The 16,195-nt window shown below is 37.8% G+C and overlaps 1 protein-coding gene across 1 annotated transcript in view; it reads right to left on the bottom strand.

Annotated features, from left to right (window-relative positions):
- The window catches only part of rasa3 (RAS p21 protein activator 3), a 58,866-nt gene extending 43,528 nt beyond the window's left edge, over positions 1–15,338 (bottom strand). Inside the window, 1 exon segment of the mRNA XM_055154576.1 lies at positions 15,085–15,338. Coding sequence (XP_055010551.1) covers positions 15,085–15,139 — 55 coding nt within the window. The 5' untranslated portion in view covers positions 15,140–15,338.
- Between the last annotated feature and the right edge of the window lie 857 nt (positions 15,339–16,195).

Genomic DNA, 16,195 nt, shown 5'->3' with positions numbered 1-16,195 from the left:
AATTCTTTATTTATACAGCCCAACATTATTTAACAGTATTGTACATTTAGAATACTTGTTTGTGAATAATTCTGGTTCATGGTTTGGTTTAAATATTATCGTTTCTCGACTATATTTACTTCAGTAATATATTAAAAATGTGTTATTGTGACAGGCCTATGTTCACTATCAAATTTATCAGCTACCAACTGTCATTCAGTACAAAAGAAATCAAGAATAAACCAGACCAATATATCTTGAGTGAAAAAATTAACTTCATAAACTTCTATAGGATGCATTTTATGCACCAACAAGTGTCAGTATCTAGAAGAGCCCAGAGGAGTAACAAAACACATGGAACATTCAATACTGCGATACATGATACTTCATTTAATACACGGACAGTAGTTAAACGTATTAGTCTAGACAAGAGGTTCTCAGGGGACCAGGGTGGTAATCTGAATCCCTCACCAAATTGTTGGGAATACTTTTATTTTTCACAGAATATCAGGATGTGTTTTGACCTTTAAAGGTGCACTGCGTAACATTTCTAGTGGAGGGTCTGCCTGTCACCTGCTTAACTCCATGGAAATATTATTATTTTGTTTAAAATGTTCCATAGTATAGATGAGATCTATCTATCACAAGAGGGTTAAAGCACTACGCTACATTACAATTCAGATCTGTGGAGAGTCTTCCCTATTCACAGAAGAAATATAAACACTGGTAATGCTAGATGGATGTATTTAATGTCATACCATGGAGCATTCCAGGGAAAGCAATAAAATCTCAGGGCACCTTAAAAACATTATGCACCATTCATTGTTTTATGTTGCACCACATCACCAAAGCAAATTCCCAGTCTGTGAATTTCACACATCTTGTTTCTGGTTCTGCTTCAGAGATACACATTCAGCCTTTTATCTGGAATTGTTTTTGTAAATTATTTGGAAATGATCCAGATCAAGCTACATAAGAGAGCTCCAATTATCCTGATAAACGGAAAATAGTATGCAAGTACCCTTTAGTATAATTCAATAACAAAAGACTGATTCCTTCCTTCATTTTAGAAAACAAACACAGACACCAATTAGTTTATTTACTGACTCTTACTAAATGCCCTCCTGCTTCAGGTCACTTCCTGTTTGGTCCCACGTCACATTTGGTCAACACAAAACAAACCAGAATCTTTCCAGCTATTCACCGCACTTGAACAGCCAGACAGTTCTCTGCTTCCTGTTTTGGGCAAAAGGAAGTTTCAAATGGAAGTGTTGATAAGCCACAACCACATCTCTTATTTTGTTTACCTTCAGATTCATAATCAGGGTTTATTTTTTTTGCTCACTATCATCAGTCTGTCTCAAATTAGTGATTTAACTAGTTCAGTAAATGTATATTTTCTTAAAATTGGTATCTACTGATCACCAAGAATGACTGTATTGGGCTATATGGTCACAAACATAACATCAAAAGGACCTGAGGTAAAAAAAATAAATAATAATAATAATAATTAAAAACTGGTCAAAGTACTGAGTCAAACCTATAGTTTGGCAATAGTGTAATATCAACTGTGGGTCCAAAATTCACAAAATGTCTTGAAAGGTATTTGATGTGAGACAAAATTATATTGTAGTGATTTTGATTTAAAGGTGCACTGAGTAACTTTTCAGGTAGATGCTATGCTTTACCTCCAATATTCCACAGTATGGCCGTAAACTTTTCAATCTCCATACAACAAGCAGGAGACGCCACCAGGCCAATTTTGTGAGATCAGTGAAGAGGTGACCCCACTATCAATAAGCATGCATGTTTTTAAATGTATTTTTCAGCAATAAAGACAACCATAATAGAATAAATGCATCTGATGGAACATTACAGGCAAAGCAATAGCATCTCCATGGTAGTGAACCCCCAACCTGAAAAGTTACGCAGTGCGCCATTAAGAAGCTCACTCACATAAATGGTTGCTTCTTTTGAATTCTTTCCTTCTTGGAGTGAGGGGAATTGCATTTTTACTGTTCGAGTTTCTCAATAAGCTGCAAATAAAAGTGGCATGCATCTTTCTCTTTTCATCAGGCAAATCACACCAGGTGCCCTTGGAGAATAAATTGCCCCAGAATTTCAGAGTAAAATTGGGTTCAGGCACGTGAGGCTGCTGCTGTGTGAATGCAAATAAAGAGAGGGAGTGGAGACTGACACAGAGAAAGAAGATTTCAATTTTATGACAGTGGTCTTGGAGGAGGAAAAGATATTGTTTTAAAGGAATTGTTTTAAAGGCTCAAGAATAACGAAAAAAAGTTAACATGTTTTGGTAGATATACTGCATTGACCGGATACTAGGGCTGGGTGGTATAATGACAAAATTTTACTTTATTTTCTCTTATTATAAATCAATACAAATGACTTTCCTGAACATAAACAAGACACTGTTTTCATAATTTATATTTAAAACTAAAGATATTATAATTTCCTCTTTTCTATTTCCTCGAAAACAAGGGTATTCCAACTTTATTTTCTCATAAACATTGTGTCAATACCTGATGAAACCTTCTCGACATAGACACAGCACCCTTAATAAGGCTTGGGACATTGATTATTGGTCTGTATCATAATGCACTGTGATTTTAATGAAGTTATAGTGATAATTCATTAGCATTGCAGTACTGCCTAAAATTATATGGGCAAATTCAGCAGGAAACAAAAATTGGTCTGAGAGCCGCATTCGCATTTGAGTCTGAACTCTGCTCAAACCACATGCTTTTACAAAGGATTTGCTGTAAACCTCTCAATTAAAAAGACCCAAGAACACAATTAATGAAATTCATTGTCTTTCTAAAATAAAAGTGAAAAAGAAGTTGAAAGTAGAGGAGCTCAAATGAATGTAGCCTTGTTCCTCTTTCTTCTGCTGTTGACTTCTCATTCACAGTTACAAGAGACACCACTAAACACCACTGGATATAGTCTTCCAAAACATGAGCCCATTCAAGACAAACACACCCAGTGGTCATGTTTGTAACTCAAAAGCCTGGGAAAAGACCACATGTGGCCTTTAGCAGTCAACCAGGGGCACAGGAGACGCAGCCAGATAGAAAACTAGTGAGCAGTTAGTTACAACAGGAAATGAGATGAGGAGAAAGGAATTCAAGATGGATCCAACATCATGTAGTTTAAAGGCAACCCTGTCACCCTTCGCAATCTGAGCCAAACTAAAAACAGTGTTCAAGTGAAAGAAAGGGTGTAACTTATATGTAACAAATATGGGCAGCAGATTTCTTTTGATGTTGCTACAAAAATACTAAAAACAGGAACAGAAACCTCACTGTAAATCATTGTTGTCTTTCACAAGAAAAGTTAAGTAAGCATTTACCATCCATCATTTGGGTTTCAGATGACATCACCTCATTCGGTAATGTTTAATACAGATGGGGGCAGCTCAAATTAATATTGTTAAAATGCTTATATAACAGTGAGTTCTCATGTCTAGTTTGTATATTTTCCTTTTGCATATTTCTCATAAAAAATACTCTGTAATAATCTATTGATATTTTGCAGTGATCATGGTTGGGATGTATTTTTATGCATTTCAACATTGATCAGTTATAGGGATGTAACAATAGCCAAAATATCGTGGTACTGTATCGTCAAAGTTCTCGCAATAATATCGTGGACCATCACAATATATTGAATTACAAGTCTCTTTGCTTAAATTAAGAGTTATGGTGCTGCAATAGCTAAAAAAAAGACAAACGGAACTACATAGACCTCGATCCTTTGCTCCATTTCAGTGCAAACCACATAAAGAAATAATAGTTCTAAGCACTTTTAAGTTTTAGTTCTTTGGATTAAGTCTTGTCAAGGCATTTTAAGAGGGAAAAAGTAGCATATTAACAGTTTTGTTAACCTCCACAAAATATCGCAATAAACATCGTACCGTGAGATGTATATCGTGAAAATATTGTACCGAGTGATTTGGATATTGTTACATCCCTAATCGTGAGCCTCCCCACCATATCGTAAGCTTTCCCACGATATTGCAATAAATATTGTACCGTGAGATTCATATCGTGACAATATTGTATCATCAGACTTGGATATCATTACACCCCTAATCAGTTACCATGGTGACAGAATGTGAACATAAGCAATAACTACCAAAAACATTTTAGATTGTCTGAAAATACAAGAAAATTTTAAAAACTAATTTAAACAACACATGTTCAGCAGCCTGTGATCAATACGAGTGTTCATGGTCCTGTTTAGGTGTTTGATTTTTTTTTTTAAAGCACACAAATCAGCTCAGTTGTTGTAGCACAAACCAAGCCAGCTCTTTCTGATCAGACCATGTTAAAATAAAGCTCAGATTATGTCTAACTTGAGTAACAGAGCTTCACAGAGAGCAGTGCTTTCAGTTAGCTTTACACGCCCAGGCAATGTTGATGACATCAGCTGCAAAGTATCAACAGGAAAAACTGGAACTTGCCCCCCATCTGGGAGTATGAGCATCATGTTTATAATCTGAAAACAATCAGTACAAAATATATATATAAAAAAATATTATGGACTACAACTAAAGTGGCCCTAATGGTGCAATCTTAATCTTGTAGCCAAATAAATGCGCAGTTTTGCCGTAACAGAATCAAGTGTTCAGAGTTTCAGGACCACATGATACAGATCTGTGAATCAGATTGCAAGCTATTCTCCAACAATCTACTCAAAATACCAATCCTTCACTTCCTATAACTTGATAGCGTGTTTTGTTCCCAGTCACGGAAACACCCACACATTTTGAACTCAGTGCCCCTCCAAAGTTAAGCTCCAAAAAGGGGGATTTTGTTTCTAAGTTAGAGAAGGAAGAATACCTGGTGTGCTTTGGTTAAATATTAGCTAATTGTAGAGTTAAAACACCAACAATGAGTTAGAAAAAAAAAAACTGTCTATCATTTATGTCATAAGTTAGTAATATTTTATATGTGCACAATCCTACACAATACAGAACATGAAAACTCCAGATGGCTTATTTTGACTACAGCTCCTATCACAGCATCTAACTTCTGAATGAACTGCTGAATTGAAAACCACATGTTTTTCACAGCCTCCGCCTAAAAAACCAACAGTGGGTTTCAGTGGGGTGGAGTTCATTTATCAACAAAGATTCAAGCCAATAAAGACAATGCTAACTGTAAAAATGCTCAGCAGAATAAAAGGTTTCTCACAGGAAGTGTTACAGTAGAATCACCAAGAATTCTTCAAGTAGAAATGGCTTTGCTTTATACAACAAATAAAAACATACTACATGCTAAAAATATGTTTAAATGTTGAATATACCCGCTAAAACCCAAATTGACTAACATTTTACATTTGAGCATTACCATTTCAGTTTAAAGATGCACTATGTAACTTTTCTTACACCTGCTTATCTCCTCCTTACATTTATTCAGTTACAGATGTTTTTTTTTCTTTTTGTAATTTATTCACAAGGATTCATTTTATGGAATACAATAACCACTGATTCCAAAATGTCTATTTTCAATACAAAATTACGTATGTTTTTATTGCTCATAACTATCATATCACATGCATTCTTTAACCTGTAACCTTGGTAACAATGCTCACACACATTTGGAGCACTTCCTCAATCAGTGCGTTTCGGTTCTGGTTCTGTAGACCTCCAGTCAACCATAACTCCAGAGGCCTGAGCAGGACCAGTGGAAAAACACATTCACAGCTGAAGTCTGGCTGTGCAGCTCAGAGTGCTTCAGTTACTGATCAAACCAGCGCTGTGTTGTTTCTGAGAGCTAATGTTCACACAGATCAGTTAGAGCCAATGGAAAATGTGATGAAAACAAATGACACAACAACCCAAAACATGCAGAGAAACTTGGACAGAACAATTATTTTACAATTGAATTACTGGTAGAAAAAAATATGACAATCTTCAGAAAGTCCCGTTTTGACACATACAATGAGACTTGCTTCAACTGTTTCATGATCTATGTTACAATGTTGTTTCCTTATCAAAAACATACCTGGAGTTGTGTGTTGTTTTGTTCAATCACACATCTTTAACACTTGAAAACTACCGCTACATGACATCAAAAGGTGGAACAGAGTATTTTGAGCTTTGGAAATGTGGGCAGACTAATAATGCAGGGTTACTCAAACACATGTGAGTGAAACAAAACACAGCTGAAAGTATGTTTTTCAGGAGGTAACAACATTCTGACATGGCTTAAAGTTCAAGAGTCAATTTTGCCATATATAGTACATTGGCTGGGACAATACTTGAAGCAATACATAAATAAATAAATAAATACTAGGTAGGTAAAATCAAATATACAGTACAAATAAAAGCTCTGTATTAACTCCAAATCCCACAATTTTATATCAAGCTTGTAAAGTACATGTTTATAGAATTATTTAAAGGTGCACTATGTACCTTTTTAGTGGATTGGCCTATCATCTGTCTCCATGGAGGTACAGTATTAATGCTTTACCGAGTATGTTACACCGTATGGCATTAAACTTATCTTTCTCCATGGAGACAACCAGATGACACTACAATGCACAGTGTCAGATCAGATCAATGGAGAGATGACCCTGCTCACAGTTGTTTTAGTTTGAAGAACACCAATGCAATATAGACAATTTAATGCCATACTGTGAAGCATTTCAGGCAACAAAGTGCACCTTAAAGGACTCACTCTTTTGCCTCAGAGTCAGGGTCAAAGTACTTTAAAACGCCAGTATTTTCATTCAGGATGTTAGAGTGGCATTTCAAAACAGTGGAGGGAGAGCAGGTTCCCCGGCTTATGAGTTGTAGTTGTAGTTAGGCTCAACCTTGACACTTCCTCAAGACCTGCTGTAGATATTCATTCACTTAATTCTCAGAAAGCTCCATGTGTGTTTGTTTTCCTAACATCTAGTAAAGCTATTAAGCCTGGAGCTCAGAAAACCCACGTTTAAACTCACCGTGGCACTCATGATATCTTTGGCAACGGGTTAAATCTGAGACTCAATGAGGCTGCACCGGCTAGAGAGGTAATAATAAGAATACTGCTACTCAGGCATGATAAGTTTAATTTCATTGCATTATTTTTGTCTTAAAGGTGCACTGTGTAACTTTTTGGATTGGGGTCCGTCACCTGGTTGTTTCGATGGAGATGTCCACAGTAAGACATTAAATAGCTCTACATTAAATTTACTAACTTACATGTGTTTTTTATAGCTTAAAAATACCTAGAAAAAACACCGTTCTGACCTGTAACTTGGTCTAGTTTGGTCAACATGATGATAGAAAGGTTTAATGCCATACCATGAAACATTCCAGTCAACGCAGTAACATCTCCATGGAGAAAAGCATTTTGACAGGCCCTTCCGCAATGCACCTTTAAGAATCAATGAAGGCTATAATAATACTAGTCTATGTAAAGGTGGGGCATATGTTGTTTTGGAAATCTTGTAAAAACAGAGTCAGTCAGTTTACTTTTTGGTTGAACTAAGGTAATAAATTGCCATATTACATACATATGACCACAAGATAACAAAAAAGTTGAGTTTGACAGCATTTTTGAGATACACATTGAGATATAAACAGTATATATTTTGTCTGCCCTGTACTTCTATGCATTCCAAAGGTCTGAAATAAGAGCCTTATTTTGTGACAGGACCAAACTCGGATAAATTACATATCAATCTGCATAATTCAAACATTAACTTGAAACTATATATTTAATACAATATTCATGATCATGGATTCACCCCTTTGTGTCTGATGCACTGAGCTCTGTAAATTTTTTGTGTGATTGTCCCCTGCAAAGGTGACTCCTATGGGTGCTTGAAGGACATCCTGAAGAGGTGTATTTAAGGTGAACCTGGGTGGCCCTGTATTTACCCTGCACTGTCCATGATGCTGGGTCCACTGTCACTCAACACGTAAACCAAGGTCTATTAGTCAAGGCATTACATTTTGGCCATTATTAAATTTCCAAAACATACATTATTTCATCAAGACTTTGCATTTTGACAAAGCTGACCAATTAAGAAGAAATTATAAACTAGAAAAAAAGGCAGGATAAATATGTTTGACTAATTGTTGGCAAAATGTTACTTATTTTTGATAAACAACACTGTAGTTTCAACAGTGAAGCAGTTTTGATATTGCATATTTTTGTCATATGAGGCAAGAATAGAAGAGGTATTTACATTTTATCTTTAACAGACTAAAGACGCACTATGTAACTTTTCAAGTGAAGTGTATGTGTGTATTGCTTTGTCTAGAATTTTCTTTTTCCTTTAACATAAAAATGCCTCTATCATCTACTAGTATCGCCTTCACTAAAAACGTCACTTCAAAATTCCATATTGTGACAGGCCTACACTTAAAACTGTAAACTCTTAAAGGTGCATTGTATAACTTTTCTGGTGGAGGGTTTGTCAAATGCTTTTCTCCATTGCTTTGTGTGGAATGTTTCACAGTAGGGCATTAAACGTTTCTATCTTCATGGAGACCAAACCAGACCAAGTTACAGGTCAAATCTGTGGGAAAGAAACCCCGTTCACAGTCAGAATGCATATTTTTCTAGGTATTTTTGAGCGGTAAAACCACATGTAATTAAATAAACGTAAGGTAGATCTGTTTAATGTCATACTGTGGAACATTCTAAACAGAGCAATGACATATCCATAGAAACAAGAAGGTGACATACCCCCAACCAAAAAGTTACACAGTGTACCTTTTCCTTTAATATAGATAATTCCCCCCCAAACATTTCCGCTTTCTCCCCATGCCTGTCTCATTCATTGTTTGGACTTCTCTGTTGTCCAGCTGTCAGAGCAGAGGAGGGGGTGGTCCCGGTTCCTCCCAGGATCACCCCGGGGCGACCCAGCCTCCCACTCCTCCTGCCCCAAATGTGATCCTTCTCTCTCACAACCTGTAATTACCGCTGTATACAGGCAATGAGTGGAAAACTACAGTCTGTCTGAAAGGACACTTGTATTGTGATGACAACAATAAACATCACGCTGCTGGCTTACGTCTTTGTGGTTAAATCCTTCAAATGCCAAACAGAGCCTTGTTTTGGGTAGGTCTTTATGTAGCTCTTGTAATGATTCAGCCTAATGAGTAAAATGTAGTCAAAACATAATAAGTACTCAAGTGCCACAATAAATAGACAATTAAATTAAAATTACACAACTAATTGGCTGATAAATAATTCAGATAATGCTTTCAAATATAATTGATAAACAAATAAATGGCTCCAATGTTCTGCATATGCAATGTCTATCCAATTGAAAAAACAAAAAAAACAGGTGTTCAATTACATTGCTAATACTGTGATTTATTTAATAATTTCTGTATAAATAAACACAACCATCCCACAGGAATTGAATACTCATTCTGCTGTCTGGATTAACTGAAACTTTCCCATATAGACCCCATTATTTTCAAGGCAACGCATTCTGGACCATCTACCAAATGTGAAATATCTACTTATGTATTTTAATAAAAATAAAAGCACGACTATAATATTGATATACTGAATAATAAATAAAAAAAGTCAAGGTGTATTGGTCTAGGGGTGGGCGATATTAACAAAAATGATTATCTTAATCACGATGTTCAGACAATCATTTAAAAATGCATCAAGAATGTGTCAAGATGTGCCTGCTGGATCAGAAATCAGCTTCCACATATCGGTTTAGACGATATTTTGGTTGGACATATAAACTGATGAAATAAGACTCTTATAATCGGCCAAATAATATCTCATAATGTTTTTAATTGTTATTTATACAGAGATGTTAAGCTACAACCATTAATTACTAATATAACATAACACATTGGGATCGTTGTCTTATTTGTCACAGTTTTAAGAAAATAAATGCTGTTTTCAGTTTCTACAGTGGTATCGGTTAATTTCAGGTATTAGCAGATGTTTAAAGCTATAGAATCAGAATCTGTATCGGAACAGAAAAAGATTGATCAGTGCATCCCGAACTGCTGCTACTACACTGTCAAATGGAATCGTCAGCAATCTCCTTCCAATCTCTTGTTAAATGTCACAATATTACGACATAAACAACATATTTAGTTAGTTAAGTTATCTTTCCCATGCCTCATCCTGACCTTATTTTCTCACTTTGGGTCACATCTGTGTAATTAAACTTTTATAGGTCCACGTTTGGGGCAATAAGAGAGATCCCTGTGGCACATGTGTTGTTGTTAATTAGAGCAGTGTCCCTGGTCCAGCTGTGCCACTGCAAAATCCCCCTCTCCCAAACCCTGACGTCTTTACTGAGAGACGACCTCCAGCCTGCTACTCTGTCCCTCACTGCATCTCAAACTCCCTGTGCATCTGGTTTGTATTAGCTTGTTGCCATGCAGGAACAAACACAATTTTTCTTTTGTAGTCTGTTCCAGCCAATCAGGAAGGGGATCGGGGGTAGCTTCCTGTTTCCTGTACGGGTCCCAGACAGTGCAGAATCCCAGTAGCGCTTGTTGAGTTTCCGAAATTCATGCATGTACAGCCAGGAAGTCAAAGACAGTCATAGCATTGCATGGTCTCTCTCTGTCACACTCTCTCTCTCCTTCTAACTCTCCCCCTCCTCTGTTTCCCTCTTTTCTATCTTTAAAACTATGGCAATCTGAATGCATGTTCTGCCAGAAAGTCATGGCATCTCTCTTGCACACTCTCTCTCCTCTCTCTCCTCTTTCGCTCTCCTCTTTCTCTCCTTTCTATCTATAAAACTATGGCAATTAGTGTGCATTTTTGGCAAGGAAGCCAAAACAGTAATAACATGGTAGCATGCCCTCTCTCTCTCCTTTCGATCTTAGAAACTATGGCAATTTGTGTGCATCTTCAGCTAGGGCCCAGGAAGCCAAAAGCAGTCATGGCATGGCAATGCATGCTCTCTCCCCTTTTCTCCTTTTCTCTCTATCTGACTCTTTCTTTTTTTTCTATTCCTAAAAAATATGGCAATGTGTATCCATGTTCAGCCAAGAAGTCATGGCATGTTAACAATGATGCATGCTGTCTCTCTATCTCTGTTTTTGGCTAGTTTGTCTATTCCTTCTATTTCTCTCTCTGTCTCTCCTGCTCTTCCTCTAGATCTATCCCGCTCTCTCTTTGTAGTTGGTCTGTTCTGTCTATTCCTCTCTCCCTCTTTCACTCTCCTTTCTGTGTCTAAAAACTATGGGAATCTGTATGTATGTTCAGCCAGGAAATCATGGCATGGTAACAACGATGCATGCTCTCTCTCTATCTCTCTCTCTGTCTAGTTTGTCTATTCTGTCTATACCTCTCTCAGTCCCTTTTCTGCTCTTCTTTCTGTACCTAAAATGATGAAATCTGTATGCATGTTCAGTCCGAAAGCCAAAAGCAGTCATAGTATGGTAACAACAATGCATGCTCTCTATCCTTTTCTCGTCTCTTCCTCTCTATCTATCCCTCTCTCTCTATCCCTCTCTCTCTTTCTAGTTGGTCTATTCTGTCCAGTGCTCTCTCTAAACTCCCTCTTCCACTCTCCTTTCTGTGTCTAAAACTATGGGAATCTGTATGCATGTTCAGCCAGGAAGCCAAAAGCAGTCAGAACAGGCTAACAACAATGCATGCTCTCTCTCCTTTTCTCCTCTCTCTCTCCCTTTCTCTTGCCCCATCTCTCTCACTCTCTCCCTCTCTCTCTCCCTCGCTCTCCCTCTCTTCCTCTCTCTCTAAAGCTATGGCAGATTCTCCACTGTGAGTCATCACGAAGCCACGGCCCCATGCCAAAGGACAAGCTCCGCTGCTGACTTTGATGAAAACAATGTGATGCAAGGGTTACACAGACACAACACAGCAGAGCGCCACGGGAATCAGACTAATGTGTTTGAACAGCCGCTGCTAGGAAACTAAATACACCTTTTTCATGACGCTGTTGTGAATAATGATGGTCAAATCTAGTCCGAGAAATGATACGGATATGTAGAGACAAGCGGTTGAGATGATCTGAGTGGATGTGCCGAGCTTGACTATAAGACCCTGTTAATTGCTTCCCTATTGTAGTCAGGGATATTTTGGGCTTATATAGATTAAAGGTCCTATATTACGCAAAATCAACTCTTCAACTTCAAGGCATGTTCACTCATTCATGCTGTTACCTCATCAAAGACATACCTGGAGTTGTTTTGTTTCATTCACACATGAGTAATCCTGCATTATTAGACTGTCTACACCTCCAAAGCTCAAAATGTTCTGTTCCATCTTGTGATGTTATGTAGCAGTAGTTTTCGTATTATCAGCTCCCTTTTACCTTTTCTTCAGTAGAGACTGGAAATTCCAGGATTGAAATTATACTAATGATTCTAATGAAGAAGTTTAAAAACACAGCGGTGCACTTCCTGTACAACCTCATGGCATCACAAAAACTCAGCCTAACTATACAGGATTTGTGTGTTAAATAGGTGTGAATGAAACAAAACATAGCTCCAGGTATGTTTTTGATAAGGAAACAACATTATAACATGGATCAAGAAAATAAGGGCCCTTTAAATAGAACTGCAAGGAGGAAAATATTTTGAATAATCAATATGATCAAGTAATGGATGTGTTTAATATTAACTCAATTAATAGTTAATGTTTAAGGACAAGTCTTTGAACATTATAATAATCCAATGGGTAAAAATTAAGCCTAGGTGATAAAACTGTCTCTGTAGCGAGAAGCAATTTTGGTGTTATCGTTATATTGTGTTTAAGAGTATTTCTGTTCGATGCTGTCCTGTTCAAACCATAGACTTATATAAATGGACATAGCTAACCCACTAGCTGCCTCGTTCCAAATAGGAAGTGAGCATGGCACACTTCTGGCTCCATCTACTCTGGCTCCATTTGACTTTACATTGAAAAATTATCACCACCTCTGTAACTGCTGCAGAAAGCCTTGTCATTTTAGTCTTAAAATGTTTGTTTTAGCTCACTCTACATGATCATGTTTTTTTTTTGTTTTTTTTTGCTATTTTGTCCGTTAAGAAATTCTGTGGAACTCGGCTCTAAATTTGTCCCTATAACCACTAGCTCTGTGAACTTCATCTGACTGACAGGTCACGTCATACTCCCTTTGTCCACACTTTAATCTACCAGCTCCTACTGGTCAACATCTGGCATGTTTTGAGTGAGTGACTGGGCTGAGCTGGTTTATCACAATGAACTCTCATTAGCTATAGGTGGTGTGGTACTCCACCCCTAAGTTTAAAAATAGTCCACCATAATTATTTCTCTTCACAATGTTTAATATTCATGTTCAGTATACTACATATGGGTTTGAATATATCAACAATGCTGTGCGATGCCCTTTAGATGAACTCAAAATAATGTGACTGAAAGCCTGCCTTCCTGCCTTTTTTCTCGTTATATTTTTCACGGATGACTCAACTGCAGCCTTGAATCTAGCACTTACAATTCTGAATGCGAGGTCCTTCTGTCTCCATTCACAAAACTGTGTTAGCGTCATTCAGAAAGTGCACGGAAACTAACAAGTCCTATGGGGTTTTAATATTATAATCCTCCTCTGAATATCAAACGCAACGCTCTGCTATACACTCTCACTTCTCTTCGTCACAAGCAATTTCCCAGAAACAAGTACAGTAGCCAAATCTCCATTATTATTTTATGTATTGTATTAGTTTAACAGCAACAGAGATTTACAGAGTCTTGGCAGCACCACACGCTCCCCATAGCCCGCTACTAGTGTGTTTGTTGTCATTTTCTCTTCCTCCGGCGCTCATCCCTTCTGTTGCATGTTTGGACTCAAAACAATGCAGACAAGATAAACGGACGGCCAGATGTCAATAAAAACATCCAACTCAATAATAAACAAGTCTTACATTTGACAATAAATAATACATATATTGTATATTTTAATACAATATTGTTTCCTTTGCAGATCTAAATGTGCTATTTATAGTAAAAAAAATCATAAGCTGTTAAAAGAAACTGCCTGGAGATGAAAACTTTAATGCATGGTTGATTTTACAAATGTTGTCCTCCTTGTAAAATTGTGTAGCAAACAATGTAGCAATCAAAAACATAAAACATATTAAGAGATGTCCAACTACAATGTAATTCAAGACATATGAAAATTACATACAATTGTTTATTATATCAGATATTAAATTATACTATAGTTGTAATCTAGTAAAAAGTAAGTCAGTGCACTCTTTGTACTGTCCAAAGCCCATGGTTAAAGACAGGGTTGCATCTGAAAATACTACAGGCAATGAGAAGATTTAGGAATTGGTAAGAAAAGGTGATAGGGCAGGCTATTATAAATCTAAAATAATACCATAATAAAACATTGTCTATCAGAGTAGACGTCTGCTGTCTATTAGGCTACATGTTTCTTTTTAATTAAAATTTACTATTCATGAGATACAGTTGGAGGTGCATATTAAAATGCATGAGGCTAACTACATGTGAGTCAAGATCAATGGGCTCTAGTACAGACAGATCTGCATAAATACTCTCCCTTTCCACAATGGCCCCAAAAGGCCTCTTCATGGCGTTACTCACTGGTCTCAAAACACAACAGGACACAAACCAGGTTAAACCACTGGTGACAATGTTAACATATTCAAATCAGGCAAACCCAGACTACATCTAGACAGTCCATCGTTGGGGTACAGCTTTTTGGACGTGGGAGGAGGGGTAGGCAATCATTTGTAAAGCAGTAATTAACAGTGCAATTACAAATACATATATATATATATATGTATATATAAAAGGATTTGTAGCTGAAATGCCTATTCTTGTAATCTTTTCTAATAACTATATCTATAATAGTCAATGCAATATGCGTATGACTTGGACCCTTATTTATACCAAGATAGCACATTTTCCCCATAAAGCTGTTTTGGGGCAGTCACAATTTCTTTATTTTCATTTACATCTCAGAATATTCAGTGAAAGGAGCAGCGCGTGTGATTTGAATGACAAAACCAGCAGCACTAAACACCAGGAATCTGCCCGCTCCTCCAGACTCGGTTCTGGGAGCTGCTCGCCTGTCTTGGCCCGTTAATGTGTGGCGATACATTGAGGCGCTCAGACTGGGGGAGGTGGGAATTTTTCCTCTTACCTATTTTTATTTTAACGCTCTGAAACACCCGAAGTCCTTCCTCTTCCACTGCCATGCTTGCGCCCTGGCTCGGTCCCTTTTCAGATACGCGCAGTCCCGCTCCTCCACGGTGGTCTGTTGTGGGTGCTCCAGCGCGCGGTTATTCCAGAGGTTGTGCACATCTAGGCAGTAGCCGAATAGCGCCGCTGCTTTCTCCGGGCTGATCCCTGCTCCCTGCCCGAAGAACGAGCTGCTTGGTCCCGCAGCAGCAGCAGCAGCAGGGACAGGGGGTGTGGCTCTGCGCTACGCCCCGCCCACACGTGTCCGATGGTTTGCATGACGCTCCCATGTGGTGTGGTCAGGGCTCAGGGTGACCGGAAGTGGGTGCAACGAGGGAAAAGTCTTGATTTGTTTATTTTTAGTTACCCTAATAAGTAACACTAAAGCAATGTGTGTGCAATGCCATATGGTCTTTTTCTTGTTTGAACAGCCAGTCATCGACTGTTTCTCTAGAGATATAAATAGGAATTACAGGAATAAAAGTTAGTAGTAGGCCTTCAATAGTTAGAAGAAGAATTTTATTTGGGCGTTAAACCCTGAAAAATCTGCATAAAGTACTTACAAAAATTAGCCAATTGTTAGCCTACACTGGCCTATACCAGATCAATATGTAAATGTCAAAACATAATATTAGACCTGAGTAAAGCAGCATAGTGTTGGAAAACAGTCAAATCCTGATAGGGCCACAGCCTTGAGAGAACCACACTTTGAGGCTCAGGGAGAAGAGCTCTGTGGGAAACATGTGAGATGATCGTAACAGTTCGAGTGCTTTTGTCGGTCAAGGTGTGGGGATTACCTGTCACTGCTTTAGCTCTAATCTAATCAGGCTGTGTCAGCCTCCTCATGAGAACACAGAACTATCAGGACACTCACAGTGTGTGTCCTTAGTCTACAATACATTTTCAGAGAACAAAACAGCTGTGTAATTATGTAGCCTAGTACACAGGAGATAATGTGTCCTTTGGTGGCACGTCCTGTGGCATCATGTACAATTAGCACTGTGGACAACATCTAATAGATGCTATAGGCCTATTATTTCATGCTCTTAAGAAATCAGCTTCAGTAAATTGTA

This window comes from Boleophthalmus pectinirostris, unplaced genomic scaffold (assembly GCF_026225935.1).
Source record: "Boleophthalmus pectinirostris isolate CB_2022bp ecotype Guang Dong unplaced genomic scaffold, ASM2622593v1 HiC_scaffold_19, whole genome shotgun sequence".
Classification (NCBI taxonomy): Eukaryota; Metazoa; Chordata; class Actinopteri; order Gobiiformes; family Gobiidae; genus Boleophthalmus; species Boleophthalmus pectinirostris.
The sequence above is the reverse complement of the archived record's forward strand: the minus strand, read 5'-3'. Positions and strand labels throughout refer to the sequence as shown.